This window comes from Oenanthe melanoleuca, chromosome 5 (genome assembly GCF_029582105.1).
Source record: "Oenanthe melanoleuca isolate GR-GAL-2019-014 chromosome 5, OMel1.0, whole genome shotgun sequence".
Lineage (NCBI taxonomy): Eukaryota > Metazoa > Chordata > Aves > Passeriformes > Muscicapidae > Oenanthe > Oenanthe melanoleuca.
The window spans coordinates 52,929,708-52,955,495 of record NC_079339.1 but is presented as its reverse complement, the minus strand read 5'-3'; the positions used below and the strand labels follow the sequence as shown (position 1 = coordinate 52,955,495).

Here is a 25,788-nt window from a genome sequence, read left to right as displayed (position 1 = left end):
AATAAAGCACTGCTGAGGAACAATGTACTGTTTTTATGGTTGAAATTTTTGCTTCTTGAGGAGGCACATGTTCAGGTTCTCATACATGTGCTCTGCTGTTAATGTTTGTGGTTAACCAGTGGAAAATATTAAAAATGAGTTAGTCTTTCAACAAGTGCCATGAACATTTTCCTCGTACTCCAGTATGTGACACATTCAGGAGAATTAGAGGGCAAAAAAATGGCCTGATAACACAGATAAATAGTACTGCTGCTGCATTAGTCAACATCCTGCACTGCCCTGAAATTCTTAAAATGTAAAATTCTAATGCTTGATAGTTTACAATTAGTAAATTTTACTTGTTTTGCAGTCGGATCTAGAATGCACAGAAAATATATACATTTCCAAGTGGAGTCAGGGACTGCTTTTATGCCATCTCCAAGCATTTGTTGAACTTGTGTTTCATTTCTGACTAAGCTAACCCTTCTCTTTTGTTATTGATCCCACTTTAACTGTGTAGGAATCTGTAGAAGACATGGCTAGGCTCACAGATGGTATGGAAGGTTGGCAGTCTGGAGAGCACAGTCCTTCCTCCCCAGAGCTGGGAACTCCCTCAGACATGCTGGGGCAAATTTCACTGTTGCTGCAGTCACTTCTGTTATGAATTACTTATTGATAAGTTGTTGTTGATAACTTATTGTGCCTTCAAACTTATTGTGCCTTCTAAATAACTTCACCTTTCTATGTCATTCAACAGACAGCTCATGAATCAGTGTATGAGTTTGTAGAGTGTTTCATAGCATCATTCCATTTAATATGTAGTGTTGGATTTCTGTGACATGTTGAAATTGTTATTTACATTGACATTTCTCCATTGAATTAATATTAACCAGTCTTAATATAAATACAATACTTTCATTATCTTTAAATTGCCATAGATATTGCTATATATTATGTTTTATTCTTATATATTCTTACACTTTTGTGAAGAACTATTATGCCAAAATGTTTATCCTCAATTTATTATATTTATTACAGATTTCATTTTTTAATTATTTAATGACTCCTCTGGTATTTATCTGTGAAATGGTTTTGTCCTCAAAAGTAGCCCCCATAACACTTAATTGGAGATTGTTTCTTGGAAAAACATGAAATCCTGTTGTGGTGCTAATTAAAAAATTCTGGATTTCTATCTATATATGCATCTCCTAGATCAAACTTTCTAAGGTATCAAGGAGAGACCTGCAAAGTGCTGAATATCTGTAGTTTCCGTTGCTAAAGAACTCTGCAGCAGCAGAACACCGCTCATGCTAGCCAGAGCACGGTGACTCATCTCTGCAGATGCACACACAAACTGTCCTGACCTCAGGATTTTCATAGTCTGCAAGCAAACTCTCATGCAATAGCAGTGAATGTAGAAGAAACCAGTGGTACAGGTTTCTGAACTGATTGACATGGATGTAAGTCAGCTATTGACCTCGATGAATTCAAACCTCTCTGATGATTTTCCTCTGATAAAAAGTGAGTGTTGAGGGACAGGATTGCCCTGCTCTGTGCTGAGCTGGTGATGCCTCACCTCAAGTTCTGTGTGCAGTTTAGGAGCCACAGTACAAAAAAAACCCATTAAGCTGTTAGAGAACAACCAAAGAAGGGCCATGAGGACAGTGGAAGCTCCGGAGGGGAGGCTATGAGGAGTGTCTGAGGTCACTTGGTCTGTCAAGCCTGGAGACTGAGGTGAGACCCCATCATGGCTTCCTCATGGTGGGAATCAAGGGAGCAGGCACTGGTCACTTCTCTCTGGTGACAGTGACATGTCCTAAGGGATGTCCTGAAGCTGAGTCAGAGAAGAATTAGGTCAGATGTTAGAAAAAAGCTCTTCACTCAGAGGTTGGTTGGGCACTGGAACAGGCTCCCCAGGGAAGTGGTCACAGCAGCAACCCTGAGAGAGTTCAAGAAGTGTTTGAACCATGGTCTCAAGCACAGGGTGTGAGTCTTGGGGTGTCCTGTGCAGAGTTGGACTTGATGATCCCTGTAGGTCCCTTCCAATTCAAGATATTCTATGATTCTGTGAACCAACCCTGGAACCCATTGCCATAGATGTAAGGGTCCAGGGATTATCAGGGTCTGATGCAACAGCTGCAGTTCTGCCTCAGTGAAGTTGCATGCTGTTCTAAATTACTATGTCATTATGCATCTTCCCTTAATGCAAATCCTTGGAGTTGCTTTGTTCAGACACACTCTGAAACAAAAGCTTTAGAAGTGACAAAGACTTGTGCAGTCTGATCTAACTCCAAAATTTACCTAGATAATCTCCAGAGGTGCTTTCCAAACTCAAATATTCTGTGATAGATTACTGAAGGGGTTAGGGGCCTGGTACCAAGAAATGCATCGACATGGGAAAACTGCAAATGCTGACTTCTTTGGATAAATGGAAAAGCAGCTTTATGGCTGAATGAGGGCATCAAGACACTTTCCATATTGTTAAAATATCCCATCAGATAAAGTGACTGTTTCTTGTCTGATAATTCAAGCACACTACCTATTTTTTGTTGGTATCTGACTGTGCCACACAGGCAAAGGAAAGGTCTCAGCACTGGCACAAGTGTGAGATACACAGCAAAGGGCACTGCTCAGTTCAGAGCAGATCTGAGGGGTGGATTGATTGTGTGGGTTTTTCCACCCTTTTCTCCAACAGAGACACCACCAGTGAGCCCACAGGGACTGCTTTGTGCTGTGAAGAAAGGTTCACTTGCTACATCAGATCTGCAGTTCTCAACACAGACATTGGGATCTGTGCCCATATGGATCTGGCTCCCAAGCTCCTCAACTGAACCCAAGCTTTGAGTTAGAAAGAGAACAGAACCAAACCTAGGCTGTGCCTCCCAATTTGGTCTTTAGATGACCAGGTCTCCACACATAAGTCTTAGAGCAGGTAAGCTGCTCACTAGCATAAGGGATTGGGATTGGAAAATGTCACTCTTTTATACTCAGCATTTACTTGGGTATAACTTCCACCAATTGACTAAAAGAATAGTGGGCTACATTATTTTATTTTTACATGTGTCTCAGACATTTATAATGTACCTGGGAGAGAAGCTTATTGCTGATTATTTTAAGCATGACTATTAAACACAAAGTGAATAATTTCTGGCTATGAACTAGAGCTTGCCAGACTAGTTTTTGCAGACAATATATGTGATTTGTTTGCTTATTCATCAATTTTAAGTTGTATCTGAAGACTGCAATTTTTTAAGTAAATGTTTAGGTAACTCACTTATAAAACTCTATTCCTGACTAAGGAATGCTTTCATGTTCTGTATTAAATTTTGCTAAAAGAGGATTGTTAAAATTTTGCTACAAAGCTGGCAAAACCCCATAGGAATGAACTCAGACTCTCTACCTGTGACAAGTTTCTTCTGCAGTTGTGACTGCTCTCTGTCCTGGGGTGACGTTACAATACTTTGTATCCCCAACCGTGTGTGCTGTTCATGCCTGGAAGGTTTGTACAACCTAATGTCAAATTTCTGCAGGGCAGTGAGTGATGAATTCTAACTCAGAACTAGGTTTTTAGAAACAGCCACAACCTAATGGCTTTTCTTAGTGAGAATACTGTTGTTCTACAGCACACACTGTGGGATAAGTGTACTAGGAAACTTCCCCTGTACAGTGAAACAATGCCAAAGTTCCCTGACAGTTTGGAATGCCTGTCTTATTTTCAAACCAGCACAAATCAACAGCAGCAAATAAGAGTGGGGGGGACTGTGCCAGAGAGAAGCAATAAATTTTAACCCCTTTGGCATGCAGGGAATACAGGTGCCAGCATCCCCAGAGTTGCACCTACCAGCATGTCTTCTGCACAGGGTCTAGAGGATGTGATACCAGGGATTTAATCTCTTCCAGCACCTGCTGGAAGTGGGTGGTTTGCATGGCATTACTCTCCCTCTTTCCCTGCAAAATGAACTTCTGCACAGGAGAGGGCGCTTCTGTCTGCAGCAGGGATGCAGCATGGCCTCATGACTCAAAGTGACATGAATGTGAAGCACAAATTGAGAAATGCTATCCCAAATTGGACCAATACTAATACCCTGGTAATAGTTGTTAGTAGCTGCCATCATGAGTTGTTGGTAAGAAAGGGTAGGGCTCTGAACTCATTATCTGAACTCTGTAATTCAGATCACTGATAACTTCTAAGAAATGCTCAGAGGTAAGGAAGCAAAAATCAGCCTTTCAGACAGAAAGTCTGCTCAGGAGATATGATAAGACATGTGGTAAAATCTTACAAAACATCACATGAATATTGTCTACAAGAGCAACCTCTCACTGCAGCATGAAATGATCCATCCTGTTTGGTAGTCTCCATCAGTGACAGGGCCTGTGCATTTCAGACCATGATCACAGAGCATCTCTCTATGTTCAAAGGTCTGTCTTGAAATATTTTCTTGAGGGCAATGAAGAATCAAAGATAAGGGAGATACTGTGGGAAATGGGTGCTGCTGTATGATATACAAAGTCCTGAAAAACCTTGCAAACTTTAAGTCACAGATGTTCTGAACAAATATGCAAATATCCATGCTCAGAAAGCTACTTAGAAATGCAGCAGCCTGTATCACAGCTCCCCATCTGTAAAATATGACATTTCTTCCCTTGAGCATTGTCTGGCTCCTCAGTTTAAAATACAAGCCCTTGCAGGAGATACTAGAAAGCGTGAGCAGGTGTGTCTGTGCATATTCAGAGCTAATTGCAATGGAGCAGGGAACAGCACTGTGGAGGCAAATATGAGGTATTAAGGCACAAATTATAATTAGTCAGCACTTTCAGGGTCAGATTCAAAGTACTTTATTTGCTTCTATTTATGCTGGGGCATCAGAAAAAAAATATGCAGACTTTCATTTTAACTTTGTATCTCCTTCTGGTAACATGGGCATTAGACTCTTGGGGACTTTGCTGGGATTTTCCTCACCATGATATTCTGGTGCTTGGAGGTGTCTTGTTTTTTGAAAAGATAAGGGTGATACTGATCTGCAGAGCTGATTTCCAGACTGGAAACACTCAGGGCCAAGCACTCACAAGGCTCACACTACAGGAGGCCACCAGCAATTATCTCTAAAATCCCCAGTTCCTGAAGATCCGTCCATGTGGACTCTGCCTCTCAAGATCTTCCCTTCCTGACACTGCTTTCATGAGCTGGGAAGCACTTTCTTAGCACCAGCTCTCTAGATGAGTCTCTGACAGTGTGAGTCTGATACACTTGAGACCACAGCACTATTACTTACCAATTTGATTAACTGGGGGCAGGGGAGGCTTGCCTTTCTTAAATATAGTCAGGAAGACAAGGCTCACACTACGCACTACACGTAGTTTTTTATTCTTGTATGTTTGGCATTTATGAGGCAATGTGTTTGATACAGGACGTCTGATAAAGTATAAAAAGTCCTATAATTTTCTGTTTAGCTGCATGTATGGTTTCTAACTATCTCTATTTCTTTTGTTCAAATCCTTCCTAAAATAAAGCTCTCAGTGGAATGGTGCATTGCTGCACTGCTGGCAGGTACAGCTGTGTCCCAAAGGGGACAAATGCACAAGATTCACACTAAACTCAGGACTGGATGGAGGGACATGGAACAGGGAAGAAAGCAAGGGAATCCAAGAGCTATGACCACCTTCTTGCTGTCTTGACTTGTGGGAATGGCCCACCAGCAAAAGTCAGGAGATTCCATATAGGCCAAGAACAAATCTGAAATTTCATCAGAAACAAGAAGAGGACAAATGAGGATCTTCCTCTGTACACAGTGGTGGGAGGCAGACACAGGCAGACTGTAAAGTCAGATAGGTTTGACAGGAAACTAAAGGTCAAAGAGCCACTTCAGTTTACCCAAAATCAGAATTCAAAGTGTGTGTGATTTTATAACTCAGCACTGGGCTTTCCCTGAGAGGCTGAGTTGACCCTTCTTGCTTTGTTAAAGGACGAGTCATTGTCTTTTCTGACCAGAAATATTCCCCTCTCATGAGAGGGGAGAAGCTGGAAGTCATACTAAATATTTCTCTTTTTGTCTTCCTAGCACTTAGTTTCAGATACTAGAACAAGTTCTTAGTTAAATTCCAAGATAAGAAATAACACTGTACAAAACCCATTCCAAATAAATCAATTAAACCAAAGCCATGAAAATAGCCATCCTCCTCCCTTAATGCTGTGGAAAATTAAATATGAATCCAAACTTTTTTTGCTAGACCATAGTTTCAGATCATAATGACTTCAACACCTCAGAATTTGGAGAATTTGGGGAGTTTTTTATTTAGAAATGTAGCTTGGGTATAATCTTCCATGATGCAGGGCAATATTAATGCATAACCTTGACTTGTCCATCCTTCAGTATCACATCTAGTTGAATAGTACAAAGAAAGGTTTTTATGAAAGCAACATATCATTGAAATATTCAACATATTAGTCAAGTAGGAGTTGTGACTCTACTGCCTCTATTCTGAAATTTGCATTTCAGAAATAAGAGTTTTATTCACCCTTTTCTATACTTTCAGCTTTTGTTTAGAATAAATTTCTTTGTGTTCTCCAGTATAATTCAAGCTCTGACCACTTTTAAGTCAGAGGATAATGTTTTTTCAGTAGTTTAATGTAGTCACAAGAGGGCACCAGACTCTACCCTATTTTTCCTGCTGGGCATGGTGGACTTCACAGTGGAAGAAAAAAAAATATTACCAGGGAGTAATATAAGTACCTCTTATATCCCTAAAGTTCCCATCCTGCAAACATAAGTTTTAAGACTTTGTGCTGCTCTTAGGTAGAACAGCCTGTACAGAGGAGTGTGTTTGTGTGCTTATCCTCGCCATACAAATAGCTGTTGAGCCAGACACAAGATCAGGCTGTAATATTTATCCAAATATGGCAGAAGCACACAACCTTTTTCAAAGGACGATTAAAAACAGGCTGAGAAACAAGAAGGAAAGAAAAAAAACAACAAAAAAACCCCACCAAAAACCAGAAATGAATACAAAGAGGGAAATCATGGGTAGAAAAAGACAATTCCCTTGCATTAAAACAAAAAAATGGAGAGTGATGGAACTTGCCAGGATCTGTCCATGATTTCCTGGAGAGGATGTAAGTGGCAAGAGGCAGGCAGACCATCTAAGGCATTCAGCTGAGCCCCATGCGCAGTATCTAAACACCCAGCAAATTTTAAACAACTTTTTGATGAGCCCCACTTTGCCTCTCTTGGCAAACCACTCTCCACATCATCCTGCACCACTGCTCGTGGCAGCTCCTGCGACTGTACCCAAGTCTGTTGGCATTTGGTTACATTTGTACGTAACACCAATTAAAGATTTATTATTCCATTAATAGGAGACATGTTGGAACGATTGCTGGGAAACCACTGGCTACTGGCAGACCACCAGGAGACAGGAGTTAACATTCCTTTACTGCTACAAAAGTCCAGGCTGTCATTCCCATCGAGGTGCAGGACCAGAGCAGAGAACAAGACCAGCTCACTGCCTGTTATCTCTGTTCATAGTCATGCTTCTAATTGGGTTAACCCTTTAAACAGACAAGGCCCACAGGTGTTAGAAATCATTCTCTTAGGAAAAAAAAAAAAAAAGCACATTTTTAATATGCCTTTTCATGTCTTAGTTTACCTACTTCTTATCCTCACTTTTTGATACTCTTATTAAACTGTAATTGTTTTGTTCTTGCTATAATTTATATTTTACAGACTATGTAATTCTGCTAAGCCACATCAACAACAGCAATAATTTGTAGCTATGGTACATTTTCCTTTTAATCTATTGATCAGACTTTTATTGATCAGACTTTCAAACAAAACTTGGAAACAATCCAAACATTCCAATAAGCCATCACAGCCACCTTCTACTCCTCAAGGCTCACAAAGGGTCATTTTAATTTGCAGATAAAGCATTCATTTCTATAACCAGTATATTTGTCCTACTGATGCTTAATTTTATTCTCCTTGTTATTTACGATGGGTCTGAAGAAAATCACATTTCTGGCTTGGAAAATGTAAAACAACTAATGCTGTCAACAGCTTGTTACTGAAGTCTCAATCACTGGAATTATTATTGCATATGAAACTCAGTGTTCTTATTTTTCTACTTTTCCCCCGTAGATTTCATGGTCCAAATGCTTACCAACTTTAAGGCAAGCTTAAAAATAAATAACTGGACCACATATTCCTAAAAGTTTTGTTAGTTTTAACTGTGCTTTAGAATTATAACTCTCCAGACTGCCATGACTGCAGAAATTAGTTTCCCACTGATATTGTAATTTTCAAGGACATGGCTTCTAGGAACAGCACGGTGCCTCCTGAAAGGCTGGTTTCAAGAGCAAAACACTGTAATATCAAAAGATGCAGAACAGCAAAAGTGCAAGCTCAAATCTGGACTAAAAGATTTGAAAGCTGCACTCTAATGTATGTTCAAAAATATACAAAAAAGGAATTATTCATTAACTTCTTCAGCCTGCAAGCACTCCAGGCTATTTTGTTCTTACAGTATCTGCTGTTTCAAAGGAAGGTAAATCTGATGGGGGAGAAAAAATCTTCACATGACCAGCACAAACACATTCATCAGAAACAGACTAGCTCCAGAGATGAAAATACTGTACTTAGCTGGCTGAAAAGAAAGGAATACCTTGTGTACTGACAGGCTGCACATGGTTTTTCAGCCTGTGGGTGCTATTTAATAGTAGATGCTTAGTTGCCATAGCAACTGTCATAGCCTATGGTATTTATGCTTAGATACAGAACACATATTTTAAGCAGCACCAGATAATATGACACTCGAGTATCCAAAATGTACGTCTAAAAAATTCTTATTAAGAAGTAGGTGTGTTCTTCTGGTTATTAAAAATCCTTTCTAAGGCAGCACTTTTGCAACAACAAAACAATCTTGTCCCTCACAAACGTAAACCTGAACTATCACAATGAGCTACCTTAAAATAAAACCCCAAACAACATTCAGCAGTTTAAAATCCATCTTTGCTGACTGCTGGTGCAACATTTGGCAAGTTTTGCTGTTTGGTCCAGTGCATGGTGCTTTGTCACTAGAGCTTCCTATTGTCATTAACTTGGTATCATCTGGGCTTTGTTCCTCCCTGCCAATATCCACTACAACACACTTCTCACCTGCCACAGAGAACACCTTCTCTGAATTGGCTGGCGAATGTAGATCTTGCTAAAAACACCGCTTTTTACTTTTACTTTGTCACCTCCTCCTGTTGAAGAGCATAAACATATACTGTAATGAGGGCACTCTTTCTTTCAGTGCCTTTCCACTCTAAGGAGCACTCATGGTCACTGACAGTGAGGGCCTGTGAGGGGTCTTTAACTCCAACCAAACGACTTTAGCCAGGCAGGGTAAAAAGAGTTAATGGACTGCAAGCCTAACTGCTTCCCTGTGTCCTGTTTTCACTCTATATCCTGCAATCAAAACATACTAATACCTCTTCTTCGCAATTTATTTATTATTGGTTCCATAAAGCTACTAGCTGGCTTGGGTAAAAGCAGCGTTGCTTTTAGCTCACAGAATATTTTAGTCTATACAAGTTCTTACAAAGAACTCATTTCTTGGCTCATGTCACTCCTAATCCCCATGGCCTCCTAATAGATAGATCAGATACCCACAGCCATAAAACCTCAGGCCTGAAGCTGGTGGCCTGAGGCAGATTTCTGCCTAAGAACAGAATGCTTTGCCATTGTTGTGCTGACAGCCACACACCCCTCCCATCACCTGCCTACTACACTGTTCAGTTTTTCAAACCCCCAGCTGAGCCAACACTGCCATATTCAGACATGTATTATCTGCTGTGTGGATTAGCTGGGGTGATGAGTGCTCTGACTGTGCTATTCTCATTTTGTAAGCCACTAACATTTGATGCCAGCATCATTATCATCCAACATCAAGCTACAGTTAGCCTGCAAATGTTCACTCACTCACTACATACCTTTTGGTTTATTTTACAGGAACCAGTTACCCACTGTTCTTAGTTTAATCCCTTCTACAGGTAGGAGCAACATCCACGTTCAAAGCAGTGAAGGAGAAGTTTACCGTCTCTGAAGGCAGAGCCGAACTCCCAGCCACCTTTGGTGATCCACGCATTAACACACTGCAGTGACACAAGAACATTTCTTACATTCAGAGCACTGAGTGCAGGCTGCACGCAGTGAAGTTGTATCCTGTACCCGGCTTATGGGGCCCAGCTGAGCTGCTACTACAGGCTTGTTTCTTGAGGAATAGGCACATTTAATTACTCAGTAGCTGTTTCTCCATCTGCCTCTGGATTTTTTAGGGGAGCTCTGCTGCAGGAATGTGCCTGTCTGCAGAAGCACTCAGGACTGATTCATAATGCTGCCTATCTCAGAAGTAATCAGAATTTGCCAGGTTGGGCTTAAAGGAAACTATGTATATCAGGAGTGGGTCTCCTGCCTTACTCTATAGCCAAATTAAAAGACAAATATATCTTAAACGCTTTAATCAAACAGTAATTATGAGAGAAACAATACAGACTCAGAACAAGTCCACGTTGTCTTTAGCAGGCAGAGGCAAGCAAGCTCTGTCCCCGTTCCGAACCAGAGGGATCACAGCCAAAAAAACTTTTCCAAACCACAGTAATGCACAGAGCTTGAGCTAACACACCTTGTCTCTCAAAAAACTCGCTAGCCAGAGCACAGCACTGTACTGGCGACAGCTCACAGCTTCCAGTTCAAGCCTGAGTCATGTCTGGTTTTGTTGGTTTGGAGTCTTTTTTTGTCTTTTTAAAGGGTAGTTTCAGCCCTGCTCCACGACACTGCGTTTCTGTTAATTTCTGCGGTTTTATAAACACTATCCAGCTCCAAACAGCCTTCCCGTCACAGCCAATGTGTGAAAGTCTGGCCAGCTCAGCAGGGGCTGAGCAGCTTTGAGAAAGGAGCAGCAAAGCTCCCGAGGCATCAAGCACAGCCCAGCACAGGCTTGCTCCAGACGGGAAGGAAGGGGGCTGGGCGGGAGGCAGCAGTGGCTGCTTTCCAGCGCCCATGGCAAGCAGGTCACACCAGCCGGTACCAGCCACGGCCGGAGGAAGAGGCAGGGAGGGCTGGCGGCAGAGCGAGCGGGCTGTGCCACGGGGAGAGCTGGAGCGGGCTGTGCCATGGGGAGAGCCCGAGCGGGCTGTGCGATGGGGAGAGCCCGAGCGCGCTGTGCCACGGGGAGAGCTGGAGCGGGCTGTGCCATGGGGAGAGCCGGAGCGGGCTGTGCGATGGGGAGAGCCCGAGCGGGCTGTGCCATGGGGAGAGCCGGAGCGGGCTGTGCCATGGGGAGAGCCCGAGCGGGCTGTGCCATGGGGAGAGCCCGAGCGCGCTGTGCGATGGGGAGAACCGGAGCGGGCTGTGCGATGGGGAGAGCCCGAGCGGGCTGTGCCATGGGGAGAACCGGGGTGGGCTGTGCCATGGGGAGAGCCCGAGCGGGCTATGCCATGGGGAGAGCTGGAGCGGGCTGTGCCATGGGGAGAGCCCGAGCGGGCTGTGCCATGGGGAGAGCCCGAGCGGGCTATGCCATGGGGAGAGCCCGAGCGCGCTGTGCCATGGGGAGAACCGGAGCGGGCTGTGCGATGGGGAGAGCCCGAGCGCGCTGTGCGATGGGGAGAGCCCGAGCGCGCTGTGCCATGGGGAGAGCCGGAGCGCGCTGTGCCATGGGGAGAGCCCGAGCGGGCTGTGCCATGGGGAGAGCCCGAGCGGGCTGTGCCATGGGGAGAGCTGGAGCGGGCTGTGCCATGGGGAGAGCCGGAGCGCGCTGTGCCATGGGGAGAGCCCGAGCGGGCTGTGCGATGGGGAGAGCCCGAGCGGGCTGTGCCATGGGGAGAGCCCGAGCGTGCTGTGCCATGGGGAGAGCCCGAGCGCGCTGTGTGATGGGGAGAGCTGGAGCGGGCTGTGCCATGGGGAGAGCCCGAGCGTGCTGTGCCATGGGGAGAGCCCGAGCGCGCTGTGTGATGGGGAGAGCTGGAGCGGGCTGTGCCATGGGGAGAGCCCGAGCGGGCTGTGCGATGGGGAGAGCCGGGGTGGGCTGTGCCATGGGGAGAGCTGGAGCGGGCGGGCTGTGCGATGGGGAGAACCGGAGCGGGCTGTGCCATGGGCAGAGCCCCAGCGGCTGCCCCGCTCGGGGAGGCGGCACGGCTGGAGCACACGCAGCTCTCACGGACTGAAGCCAAGCCCGTCCTTCCAGCGAGCACGAGGTGTCCACTGCCCAGCCAAGGGCGGGGAGCTCTGGGGAGCGGCCCTCCTCCTCTGAGGCTGGGGCTGCAGCTCAAATCACTCCCTCCATGTGCTAAGGGTGGATCTACGCCTCAACCTGCTTGGAAAGGTCGAGGCAATGCCTCAATGCCTGCTCCTGTTACACCAGCCCTGGTGCCTCCCGTTTCAGACAACGAGAGCATCCCATTCATATTTTATACAGGCTGCCAGTGCTTTTAAATCCCTTCAGAACTTCCACTCTGGAGATGTTGCTGTGTGTGTCAGTGGTGACCCAGCTTCCCAAGAGAGACCTGCTGAGCTGATTTGCACCATTTTCCCTGTCACCCATGTTATTCATGTCCTCAGCAGGCAGGCTGCTCTGCAGTGTCTTACCAGGTGCAATGCCTCCCAATTGTCTAGAAGCTTTGGGTGTATGATCTGAATTACCTTTTGATTTAAAGCTCTCCTGATTATCCTGGCCAGTGATTCCCTTGCTTTTTTTCACTTCTTTGTATGCAGTTACTTTCTTCATTTCTATTTCCTGTCAGGTTGTTTTGCAGACATTTCTTTCCAGCTCTCTAGTAAATACTTCAGGCTGCATTGTTTTGCAAAGATCTGTTCAGTTTTTTCCATTTGACTTTTCAAGTTTTGTTTCTCACACGTGAGAAGTGAGAGTTGCTTTCTGCTGAGAATAATCAAATGAGGAAACATAACTAGTTTCTCAGATTTTTTACAAAGATAGAGAATCACAATTTTTCTTTCACTGGTTTAGTCAGAAACATAGATGATGTAGTTCTTCAGCCATAAAACATCCTCCAGTTTCACTGGAAAGGTTTTTGGGGGAAAAAACACAAACAAAAATGTCGCAATCTTCTCACTGTAGCTACATAGAAAAAAGGAGAAATAAGGATAAGGAGAGGGGACTTAAGTACCTTACTGCATATAGATGATGCTATCACTAGAAAGAGCAATGCAAATGAACTCTCTGAGCTGTGATCCTTTGGGGAACAGCCCCCACACTGCCTCGAAAGGGGCCTCCACGGAGGCTCAAAGGTTCTTGCAGGATTTGTTGTGGGAATACCTATTTGAATTCCTGCTGAGCTGGGGCTGCCGGGGCCGTGGGAGGAGGGTCAGGCCGTGCTGCTGCCAGCTGGGGCAGGCAGTGGCCCGCGGGAGCAGCCGAGGCGGCAGAGCCCAGATCTGCTCCAGGAATATGCTGAGTGTCAGGAGTGATGGCTCCTGGAGTGACTCAGGCATCATCTTGACAAACCAGGCACTGCTTTAGGAAAGACTGTGCCCAACGGGAATGTACTTTTTCCAGATATTTTTCACACTGATCATCTTTTGTTTCACGAGTAATTTAGAGATTACCAGGATTACATTGTGGTTGCCTGCATGTCGGGGATTACACTGTTTACTTATAAAATATTAGAAATTAATTGTCTAAGGTTAAATTTAATTGTAACATGCTGACAGTTTAGCATGAGTGGGTCCTGCTCAAAGCTTGGTGTCAGGGAACTTTAAATGAACTTCATAAGCAAGGACAGCTAAGCAGGGGAATAAACAGAGAAAGACTGGGTATCTTCAGATAAGAGTTGAGATCCTGAAGGCCCCAGGATGGAAGAACAATTAACAGCTTGCCCACATGGACACGGAGAAAGAATTCCATGAGGTGTTAGAACACTCCAGACCATAAACCTCCATTGGGCAGCAGGTGCACAGACTGTGGGAATATAAAGGCCCAGGCGTTTCTTTGTTTAGGATCCCTCTCCAGAGGCACCACCTCAAGCCAAAAGAAAATGACACTGGCTCAGAACCAAAGGTCCAAATTCTTCCTTAACGCTGCAAAACTTCAGAGGTGACACAATTCACAGCTGAGTACCTGGACAAAGTCTTTGCACCATGTGGACATCAGGAAATCTGATGTACAAATGTGTTTGAGGTTCTTGGGGTGGCTGGTATGGAGTATTCAGTTCTGAAAGCAGTTGTACAACTCAGCCTTTCTTGTGTGAGTCATGGGACAGCTGAACCCTTGAAGCTTAAGGGACACCAGATACTAATGTGGGAGCTGTGGGTTGTGTGTGATGAATCAGGAGAGTTTGACCAGACAGCACAAGCTGTAGAGCATGTCAGGCTCTTCTACCAGTGCATCTGGAGGACTGGGACAGAGAGAAGGAGGAGAATAACTTGGATTTCTTTGTGTGATGTATTGAGCCTTGACTGAGGTTGCATTCTGACATCTGAGAACATGGTGTGATTCTGGGCTTGTAGCTGATTGTGGTAAAGACCTAGAAATACAGTTTCATCATAATCCACTGACAGCTGTAAATGCCTGTTATGAAGCAGACAGTAATCATCTGTCCTGGTCATTGTGTTCTAGAGGGCCTGTTCTGCAGTGCTGATTCAGTTGAACTCAAAGGCTATGCCTTTTATATCGTGGTAAAATAAACAAAAGAAACAAGACATCTTTCTTGACTGTACAGAATCCAATATAAGAATCTCCAGTTTGAAGTGAGTGCATCATGAAGTTGTGAAGGAGGTTTTAAATATCCATCATGGGAAAACCACCCTGGAGAATTGTGTGTTACAGCGTGAAGCCAGAAGCATAACAGTGCAGACATCAGCCAAGCTATTAATGAAAAACTCAGAGCTGTGTGATGCCAAGGATGCTGGTGTGGAAATATATCCAGGTAGTGCATGCACTCTGTTGAGCAATGGTATGTACTGCTGCAAGGAGGGAATACTTATAGACAACTTCTTAGATTAATATTATGACATTCCCAAGGTAACCATGATCAATAATGTGATCCACAATAATAAAGGATATAGTGTGGTCCTAGTCAGATCAATGATGGTCTCTGATACAAAGGATGCTTCAGCAGTCAGAACAAAAGGGAACACACAGCTCACCCAGTCGACGGATGGCCAGCCTGTGCAGAGGCTTCAGGCATGAACAACTACCTGAATGCACAGCCTCATGAGAGAGCTGACATTTCTGAGCAAACCAAAGGCAACTAGGAAACTGCAAATGAATTTGGGGCTACTTCTACAAAAAAGAGCCAGATGAAGTGACAAGAGATGACTGAGTGAACTGTCTTGTCCCAAAAGCAGATCTTGTTTCGCTAAGGAAATATTATTTTGTCCTGCTTTACTGTATGACGCTACAGCTCTGCTGTTTCCCAGCCTTTCCTACAGAGCCTCAGCTGCAAGCCCCGCCGATCCTCCAGCTCCTGCTGCCTATCCCACCCTTTCTGCATTTCCTTCCCCTCCCCGTCCCGCCGCGCCCCGGGGGCCGGAGGCAGCAGCTGCCGCCTCTGCGGCTCTCGCAGCCCGGGCCAGCCGCCCCCCTCCTTCCCCGGGCGGCTCCGGAGCAGCCGGCACGTAGCTGCTCGGCCGGGAGGGCGACCGAGAGGCGCTGGGACGGACTAAGTGTTTGCAGATGTGCAGCCACATCGGGCTGGGGTCACAGCGGCGAGGTTTGGGGAGGGGGTTTTGCTCAGCAGGGCTGCGGCAGCTTTAGGACAGAATCAGTGAGATTGGAAAAGACTTCTGAGATCACCGAATCCAACCTGTCACCAAACAGGACCTTGTCAACTAGACCAGGGCACTAAGTGCCACGTTCAGTCTTCCTTCAGCACCTCCAGGGACGATGACTCCACCACCTCCATGGGCAGCCCATTGCTGTGCCTAATCACCTTTTCTGTGAGGAGATTCTAATGTCCAGCCTAAACTCCCTACAGCCCAGCTTAAGGCTATGTTCTCTCTTGCACTGTTCCCTGGGACCAGAGCCCGACCCCCACCGGGCTGCACCCTCCTGGGGGGAGTTGTAGAGACTCATAAGGTCCCTCCTCAAGCCTCCTTCTCCAGGCTAAAAACCCATAATCTGCCTCAGCTGTTTTTCATAAAAATTGTGCCCCAGACCCTTCACCAGCTCTGTTCCCTTCTCTGGGCACACTCCAGCACCTCAATATTCTTCCTGAATTGAGGGGCCCAGAACACTCAAGGTATGGCCTCACCAGTGCCCAGTACAGGGGCTGGCCACGCTGCTCCTGACAGAGGCCAGGGTGCCACTGGCCTTCTCACCCACCTGGGCACTCAGCGCTGACTCGTGTTCAGACAGCGGCTCCCTGCGGGTTGTGAGACATCACCCCCGCCCCCAGCCCGCGGGCTCCTGCCTCTGACTGCCAGACCCGGGGCTGGGCGCCCGGGCCCGAACAGGAAATGCCACAGGCCTTGCTAATGGAGTGCTGAGGCCGCCTGTCACCCCGCGGGGCGCAGCTCCGGGGCTCCCCGGCCCTGAGGGAAGTGGCGCCTGACGGCGGGGAGCGTCCGGGCCGGGGCGGCCAAGGCTCCCTCTCCCCTCCCCCGCTACGGCTCCCCAGGAGCTGCAGCGCGGCCAGGTCTGAACCTGTTCCCGCCGGAGCCCGTGGCCCGGAGCCCAGACGCGCCGCGGGGCCTTGGCTGCGATTTGAAATCGGGGCGGCCCCGCCTCGCCCCCGCCCCCGCCTCCCTCAGCCTCTCACGGCCGAGGGGAAGGGTCCGGCTGCCATGGCAACCCCACAGCCTTCGGGGGCGGGGCCCGAGGGCGGGACAGGCGGGTGCTGTAGCCAATCGCAGCGGCGAATGGCGCCTGCGGGGCCCGGCCGCAGCCAATAGCAGCCGTCGCCGCGCCCGGGTGGGCGCGGTCTCCGGGTAAGGGCCGCCCCCAGCGGCCGCGGGTCCCTTTGTGGGGTTTGACAATAAGATGGCGGGCGGGGGGGGCGGGGCCAGCTGGCCCCGCCCGTCCCTCCGGCGCGGAGCGGGCGGTGAGGCGGGAGCGGAGCGAGGGCTCCTGTGCGGGCGTGCGCCGGCGACAGCAGCGGCAAGGCGGTGAGTTCGGTGGGCTGAGTCGGGCTGGGCTGGGTCGGATCCGCGGGAAGCCGGTGCCGGTGGAACCCTTGGAGGGGACGGGGTCGATTCAAAATGGCGGCGGGAGCGCGGGCGATGAGTAACCGCCGGCAGTGCTGAGAGAGCCGGGCCGGGCGGGACAGGGGGCCCGGTCTGCACTTCTCCGCTCGCTCCTTTCCGCAGCCGCGCTCGCTCATCGTCCGCGCCTCCCCCGGGCACTCCGCTGCCCTCCCACCACCGGGGAGCTCCCCCTCGCTCCCCGCCCCTGTCCCGCCTCTCCCCCCGCTTCTGCGGGCTCCCCCCGCGCTGCGCTCCCGGCCCCCACCTGCGTTAACACGAGCTCCTGGCCCAGCTGCCCAGCCTGCCTTTCCCCGGGTGCTGGAACCGCTTCCCAAATCTCTGGAGTGCCGGAGATGTGCTGCCAGCCCCTACGCCCCGGGGGTGGGCAGACCCCAGTGCTTTATCGGGGCCTTTGTTCCAGTCCGAATAGCGATGTTTCTGGCCTTACCAGCCCTCTGCTGTGTCTGCATCCCACCTTATACCTCCACACCATATGGGCACATGTGCGTGTCTAAAGAGGAAAAGTAGCTCTCTTTCCGTCTTTTTCTCCACTATTACACAGCGCTTTGGTTTCTTCCCACGGTTCCTAGAAAAGCTAGTGTTGGAGTGGAGAGGATTAGAGTGGTAGAGGGGAGGTACGGCCTCTTTTTGCTTTCCCGTGCTAACCATCATCACTGTACTTACGGCTGTACAAAAAGCAGCACTGTGCTTCATGAGCCTCCAGCACTGGCCTAGGTAGGTCTTGTCTGCTTTCTCATAAAGATAAGCACTGCTGAAATTCCCTATCTTCTCTGTTACCTCAATTAATGGGAAGCAGCTTTTTCCCTTAAATACCTAACTGTATCTTTGGCAGCATATTACTGTATGAGTCTGAATTGAGTGTGAACCTGGCGTTCTGAAGTTGATGCTCTAGTAAGAATTATATCAAATTTCAAGCACCTTATTTGTAAAGCAGACAGGGAATTTGTTGATCCTAAAAGCAAAACTTGTAATGAGTTACATGATACATTACTACTGTTACTATTATTAAAAAATAACAAAAACAAATTAACAAAAAAAGAAAACAAAAGAAATCCCCCACAAAACTCCTTTTTCCTAGTGCACTATGCTGCAGCTAGCTATTGTCTCCTTGACAACATTTTTTTTTGCATAGCTGTTTCAAACAACAGTTCAGTTGAACACATGAAGTTTGGGCTCATGACACTGGGGTAGCAGAGGAAGAAAGGAGATGATGTAGGTTGTCCAGATGCTGCCTCTTGGACACAGAAAAGTGCTGCTTGAAATTATCAGGGATTTTGAACACCTTGATTCTGAAGCAGCAGCACTCTGATGTACCAAAAGGTTTTACACAATGGCTAATGCCTTTTTGAGTATGTTAATACATAAATCAATAGGAAAAGGTACTTAGATTTTAATTAAGTTTCAAATTTAGCATTCTCTTGAGATGAGTGCTTATTGAAGATAATGCAGAGATGTCTGCAGGAGGTCATTTGTGTGCAAGGTTTCAATTGCATCTGATAATAGCTATGAAATTAATATGCTTTTGCTGAGAACTTGGTTGCTGAAATACACATTTATACCAGTTCATAGAACCCAAAGAAATGACTGCTGTGATGGACATATTCTTCAAATTCATACTACCAGAAGTCCATGTGGTTTGGTTATTGCCCTAGGGAAGAACCTGGAATCACATGCAGCAGGTTTTACACATTATGACATTGCATGGGAAAGCCTCCTTCTGTAATATGTAAATAGATTACAGACTGGACTGGTTTGCCATCATCCCCTGTCATTTACACATGTAGATGTGTAATGGCTCTTTTACCAGCAGCAATGATCCCCTCCTGTATTATCCACTATTTTGGGAGGCAAACGGCCACAGCCTCTCCCTCTAAAATGTTCAGCTATACCAGATAGAAAATATTTCAGTTTGTTTTTCTCATGACTACATCACCTTTACCTGTAGTTATTGGTGGGGGGGGCGTGTTTGGTGTGTTTTGCATGGTTGTGATTTTTCAAATTAGTTTTATGCCATTTGTCACCTATCCTCCAATAAAGTAGAAATTTTGGGATTCAAACAGTTACCAGACACAGGCTGTCAAAGAGATCACTTTTCATTTATAGAATGTTTTGAAAGTGTACCTGGAGAGCAGAAACTTCTGAACTTTTATAGTGTCATAAAGCATTTGCCAGAAATAAGAAATAGTTCATTGACTTGATATGGTGTCTGACTGAAGTTGTAGCTCAGATGCCTTAAGACGCTGTTTCCAAAGTTGCTGTGAGCTCAGTCCATAAAAGAAAATAAGACTATGAGTTGGTTGAAATACAGTTTCCATGACATAACATCATTTAGTTTGAATATCTGGGACCAAGTCAAAAGATTTTGGCTTGAGAATGTTAAAGGTGGGGTTTTTTTCCCATTGTGGTATTTTAATGAGTGTGCAGCTTCTTGAGGAAAAACATGTTTTCTGCACTCCCACCCCCAAGTCCTTTGTCAGCCCTCTTCTTCCCCCCTATATTGGAGAGCAAGCAATCTTGAAAAATTGTTTATTACTACACAAAACAGAAAATAAGAACAGATGTCCATGTGCACCCTCTTTATTTGTTTCTTTTCTAGGTATGCACTTCAGTTGCAGACACAGAACCGTCTTGTACTGCACAGACATGTCTAGAAAAGTATTGTTGAATTGTTTCCATAGTTTATTATAAAAGTTTTCATAGCCTGTTAGAACAGCATTCTTTTTAGTTTCAGTAGTTAAGGGAATTGTTGAATGTGATAGAAGCTGTATTTGAGATATCAAATCTTATTATGCTTTAAATGGGTTTTTAAAACTCAGCTTTTATAGTTAAAGCAGTTTAATTACTGTCATTACTTTCATTATTGTCATCTTGCAAAGTAAATCTTAGTCATAAAGTTTCTATGCTGGTAAAGGAAAATTCTCTCATGTTTTGCTATGTTACAGTTTTGTGTTTGTGCCACCTCATTTTCTCTAGATGGTACAGAGGTATACATGGGTTTGTACAACAAAGATGAAAACTATAGGTTTGTAATAAACGTAAGGAAGACTTGCTTTCATTACCTTTTGTTTATGCATGCTTAATCTTTAATGCTGATATGAAAAATTTTTGTTTGCTCTTTAAATGGCAATGGTGTAGATATAAGGGAGAGGCTGGTCCAAAGGTCAGGGCAATAGCCTATGACTTGGAATTAAACTAGCATTTTCCTCCTGCTGTAGATTTTGGGAGTATTGTTGGACAAATCACATTTGTGCTCTAATTGTGCATTGGGTTTAATAGTACTATTCATGTTTGTGGGAATGATGCTCACATCATACAGGATAGAGATACCAAAGCAAAACTATTTTGTTCTGCATCTCCTGTCCCTGCCTGACATATTGTTTCCCTGTGCTTGGCAGGTGGTGCTGTCATTTTTACTGTATGGACTCTTGCTCAGTAGCATGGGAGAAGAGGAAGGACTGCATCAAACACAATTCCTGGTATGTCACTTTTTGATTCTTAAATGAAACCATAACCTGGTACTCTGTGCAGTCACAAGAACAGGATGACAAGGAACTGGCTTTACAATGTAAGATACCAAGTGAAAGCAAGTTTTAGGAAAAAACCCAGTGAATGCTGTGAAAGGTTTTCCTTTAAGCATCAATAAATGTTTTTCCTCTGCTTCTAGGTGCCCGAGTGTGTGTGATGTATTGAGTTTTAAAGTTTTCTCCTGTGTTCTGTTCTGTTGGTCTGCCTTAGAAGGCATATAAATGCCAAATTAGAGATGTATGAAAACCAGGTTAACATTCAATTGGAGTTTTAATTACTCTTCACAAGAATGTGAGTTGAAATAAAAGAAACTTCAAACTCTGCACAGTGTTTAATGTTTGACAAATCAATCATACATGATTTGTACACAGTCCCAAATGATGTTTCTAGAGGTTGTTTCACATGGGAGGAGAGGGTGTGTTCAGAAATTACTGTACATACAAGTGTAGCAAAAATTAAATGGGATATTCTTTGATAGGAAGTTTGCAGGAATGTCTAAAAATCTGGGAAAGGATCTATCAAGCAACAAGATGTGTTGTATTTAATAGGAGTAATGCAAATAGGATAGTTTTTAAGAAGTTATGAAAATTGACTACATGACTATATATATATTGGTTCTATATTGTAGTCTCTGCACATTGTGATTTCTAAAGAGTTTTGTACCTTCAGTGGAAATAAATCTTTTAAGAGCTGGCAAATCCCAACAAAGGTTATTCCATGGATATATACAGCAATGTAACAAGTGTTGTACAGAGTCAGACCAAGTGTTTATCTAGCTGCTGTGCTATCCCCAGGTTTTCACAATAGATAAGCATGTAATATATTTTGAAAGGAACAGTGTTGTTGCCCTTTGGTGGACTTTTAGTATCTCTGAAAAAGCTGAGAGAATTCCTTGAAAATATGTGGAACATACCGTAGCAACCAGAAAAGCAAGGCAGAGTTTAGGGCTTATCAAGGAAAATGGGAAATTGTATAGAAAGACAGTGCAATAGTATTTTGGTTTTATCAGCTTTTAGTTGAAAAACTGTTTTGTTTGGGCCATTACTTGAAAAAAAGTCCCCAAACAGTGGGCAGACAGAAATTCTAAGGACAAAAGACTTAGGAAAATAAGGAAGAAGCATAAATGTAAAGATCAGGTACCAGCTTTCATTTGCAGCCCAATTTTTGTAGGACTAAAAGAAGTGATACATACTATATTTTAAAAAAATTTACTTTGTATTCCCACGGACCACTGTTGTCAAAATTAATGCAATTCAGAAAAGGAGCTGAGGCAGGTACTTGAGAGGCACCCCTGGGGGAATTCAGCAAGTGATTTGATTTTAGGTGTGGATACTGAAAAGCCTGCGTGCACCCTGTGTATTTTTAGCTGGTGAATCTAAGCTATGAATACAGGATTCTTGCTGTCTTACAGTCAACTGGGAAAGGAGTACAGAAGCCCATACAGAGGATGACTGTGACTGTCCTTACTGGACTCACCCAGTTCTTACTGGAATTACGCAGTCACTTCCTCACCCAAGGAAGGGAACCGGAAGGACTGCTTTGGGCACCTCTGCTGAATGTCTCAAGTTACATGGAACAGATCTAGATATTACTCTCTTTGTAGCCAAAATAAGCTAATCTTTTCACATATGCTGCCCGTGTTTGTTTGTGGTTTTTTCATGTTACTCTGTTAGGCATGTTAATGTTCTGGAGGGGTCAAATCTTTTAAAGATGGTGTGCCAGGTTGTATTTTTATTTCCAAAATTAGAGGTTAAGCATGCCAGTAGAAACTCGTGAGGAGCGAGGAGAAACTGCCTCTGCAGTAGGTGAAATACAGCCGGTGAGATGTTTGCTTCTGTGCGAGGCAGCGGCTCCTGACTTCCATCAGGGGTGGAGCTTAATGGGAGCCAGGAGCTGGGAGCCCCTGCCTCTCTCCGATGCCTTGTGGACCTGCTCACCCCTGGTTCCCGAATGTCGCCTTTGGGACCCGGTCCACATCTTCCTGACCCCTGTTGTACCACACTGGCCATTCTAGAACATGGTATGACAACTCTGATGTTTCTATCTTTAAAGAATTTGTTTTTAATAAAAGATTAACGTTCGCTGTTCTCTTTTTTAGTACCTTTTTTTTTCTCCTCCCTCTTGAGCTGTTTATGTTGTACATTATTTTTTTTTATTATTATTATTTGTTTGGTTTTTTTAACAGGACACAATGTTTGTGCGAGGACTAAAGAGGAAATGTTTTGATGGTGAAGAAGATATTGAAGGGACTCTGGCTGGTATTAAGGCTATTCCTTCCTATAATCTCCAGCGGCAGTCACTTTTAGATATGTCCTTGGTTAAACTTCAGCTGTGTCACATGCTGGTGGAACCCAACCTTTGTCGCTCAGTACTTATAGCCAACACGGTACGGCAGATCCAAGAGGAAATGACTCAAGATGGGACTTGGCAGATGATAAATACACAGAGTACAGGGCAGGCATCCCTGGATCGTCTTGTTTCAACGGATATCCTCTGTCGTTCATCTAGGGATCAAGCTGAGGGAAAGCATGTTCCAGCCTATGGTACTTTCAATAAAGACTTTGAGAGTGACCAGGCACAGGATAGTTCAGAAACTATGTCAACAGCCCCTTCAGTGCAAGCACCAAGAAACCAGCAGAGCAATGTATGGGAAATGGAGAATCCACAAGAAAATAAAGGAAACTTTCAAAAATCTTTAGATCAAATATTTGAGACACTGGAGAATAAAAGTCCTAATTCTGTGGAAGATCTGTTTTCAGAAGTTGACAATTCTTATTATGATCTTGATACTATGTTAACTGGCATGATGAGCAACACAAAAATGGGACACTGTGATAGTCTTGAAACATTTTCTTCTCCATCAAATACAGCTTCTAACTCTAATTGCAAATCTGATCTTAATGACCTTGATCATATTGTAGAAATCCTTGTTGAATCCTGAACCTCTTTGTGTAGGAGGTAAAGATCTGTTAATGGGAAGAAAAGAACTTGAGAAAGCAATATCCAGTTTGTTCTATCAAATCTGCACGAGTATTTTATAAATATCTATATATTATATAGATACATGTATTAAGAAGCACTTCATATTGCAAAATAGTGTTAACTCCTAAAGTTAACCTGCAACTTGTAGTGTAATAATCTGATTTATCATCCACTGAACTGTAAGTAAACACGGTAAATGTTTCTACAATGGGGGTCCAAGGCTCTTGAAATTTGGTTCCTTTTACCAATTTGTTCTAGCCTTTGATGGAGGAGATCCTCAGGGAGAGGGATTCTCTGTCTTCTTACACTTCTCCCATAAAAATGGTAATAAACAGAGAGAGAGGATGGATAACTGGTTTCCTATTTTCCTCCAGCTTCCACTTTGTTACACCACAAAACTCCTACCATACCTGCTGCTTCTGTTTTAAGTCGCTACATGGCTCTTAAAGAGCAGTATGCAATAGATCTTGTTATCCTTGCTAGCTTCTGGGTTTTGCTACAATTTTTACTTCAAAAATAGTTTTAAAGTGTTTATTGGTGTTTAGATTTTTCCAGGTATTTTCCTAAAATATATTTTTTACTACAGATGTTATGTCAGCTGCTAACTTAGTAACTTTTGATCATATCTGCAGTTGATGTATTTTTTGCAAGATTTTCAAAAAGGGATGTTTTTTTTACCATGAGCTACCCAATGTAGTTCAGTAAAGTGTATGTAAATGTAAATATACAATTTTATACTTTGCATTAAAATGTAAGAGCTGTTTTCATGATTCTGTTTTATAGAGTAGTACTTTACTAAATTGAGGATTGTACATTTATGCTTTTCATACCCCACATACTTGAGTATCATTATAGGAAGAACTTCGATCTAGTTAGACACAATTACATCTAATTCATTTCAGACCATACTTTTTGTTAACTACAAGCCTAAATGATGTAGGTTTTTATTTATGTGTATTTATATGTAAATGTCATCAAGTGAATTGTTTATCATTGAAGTCTACCATCAAATATTTGTTTATATGGGATAACTATCTTGCACTAATTACTACAAAAAGTGTTATTAGTGGCCTTTAAGTCTCACTGGTTGGTGTGTCATGATGTCTTGTCATAATTAATATGCTCCACTCTTACCAAGGGTTTTTTCTTGCCTTTTTTTAATAACAAAAAATACAATACAACATGGGATGGTGGTCTTTTTCTTCCAGCACATTTGGTTTGGAGTGTATATAACAAAGCTTCTTCCTAGGAAACTTTTTTTGGGAGTAGGGATAATTTGAGTATAGCCTATGATTTTATAAAATAACAAGTATTTACCATCAGAAGCTGCTACTGGGGAAAAGCCCCAAGCTGGCAGGGAGGAGGGAAGGGAGAAAATATGGATTGGTCTCTCTAATGTGTTGGCCATGGCTGTGCCAGGGGAAGACATCTGTCAGTAATGTGGTTGTTTTCTGTAGATCTGAGCCAAGCAAGCTGAACACAAAGAAAACCTTGCTGTGTGTGACAGGCTCTGCTTTCCCATGAGGGACCTTACCTCTGATGCAGATTCTCAAACCTGGGAGGGGATTGGAGGTGGGGGTGCCAAAGGGGTGTTAAGAACATTTGAGTATCACTTCAAGAATAAGGAGACCTCAGAGTTTATGTGCTTCAGAATCATCTGTTTTGAGGAAAGATCATATCACTTAGCTAAATTGTGCAAACTCAACAGTTGAATATTTACTGGCTCCATCTCTGAAACCATGCACCTGGGTGTAAGTCTTCAGTGAACTGGAAGATGTTTCCTTGTATTAAACTTTGCTTTCTCACTTAAACTTTGATTAATAACTTCATGTTGAAGGACAAAATAGCATATAGGCACTTGCAAGTTCAGTTTGTAGGATACAGCTGGACCAAAGAGAAGCCCATGCTACATGTCTTAATTGAGAGATCACTCATAGGTACTGCACTAATAAATGCTGATTCAGGAGGATCTACATATAGATAAAAACTGTCATATTTCACTGTGAAATAAAAATGGCTTATTTGGTAGTGTTTGTTGTATCAGAAATTCCTTCAAAAATTATAAATCTGCAGGTTATTTTTCTTTGTGCTTCTCTTTGTGTGAACC

The 25,788-nt window shown here is 44.3% G+C and overlaps 1 protein-coding gene and 1 pseudogene across 2 annotated transcripts; both read left to right on the top strand.

Annotated features, from left to right (window-relative positions):
- Window positions 1-12,077: 12,077 nt before the first annotated feature.
- Window positions 12,078-15,278, top strand: LOC130254102 (SHC SH2 domain-binding protein 1-like; annotated as a pseudogene).
- Window positions 15,279-16,957: 1,679 nt separating this feature from the next.
- Window positions 16,958-25,709, top strand: CDCA4 (cell division cycle associated 4). 2 transcript variants are annotated; one of them, XM_056493155.1, is made up of 3 exons: window positions 16,958-17,075; window positions 20,570-20,650; window positions 22,885-25,709. In XM_056493155.1, the coding sequence occupies exons 2-3, from the start codon at window positions 20,612-20,614 to the stop codon at window positions 23,638-23,640; spliced, it is 795 nt and encodes a 264-aa protein (XP_056349130.1). In that variant the 5' UTR covers window positions 16,958-17,075; window positions 20,570-20,611; the 3' UTR covers window positions 23,641-25,709. The 2 variants fall into 2 exon arrangements, with proteins under 2 accessions (XP_056349130.1, XP_056349131.1); XM_056493156.1 differs by lacking the exon at window positions 16,958-17,075 and adding an exon at window positions 22,447-22,719 and having other exon boundaries at window positions 20,566-20,650.
- The last annotated feature ends 79 nt before the right edge of the window (window positions 25,710-25,788 follow it).

Excerpts from the sequence above, each read along its gene's own strand:
- CDCA4 (XM_056493155.1), top strand. The coding sequence starts at position 20,612 with ATGGGAGAAGAGGAAGGACTGCATCAAACACAATTCCTG. Across the intron at positions 20,651-22,884 it reads TGCATCAAACACAATTCCTG|GACACAATGTTTGTGCGAGG; the intron begins GTATGTCACTTT and ends TTTTTTTAACAG.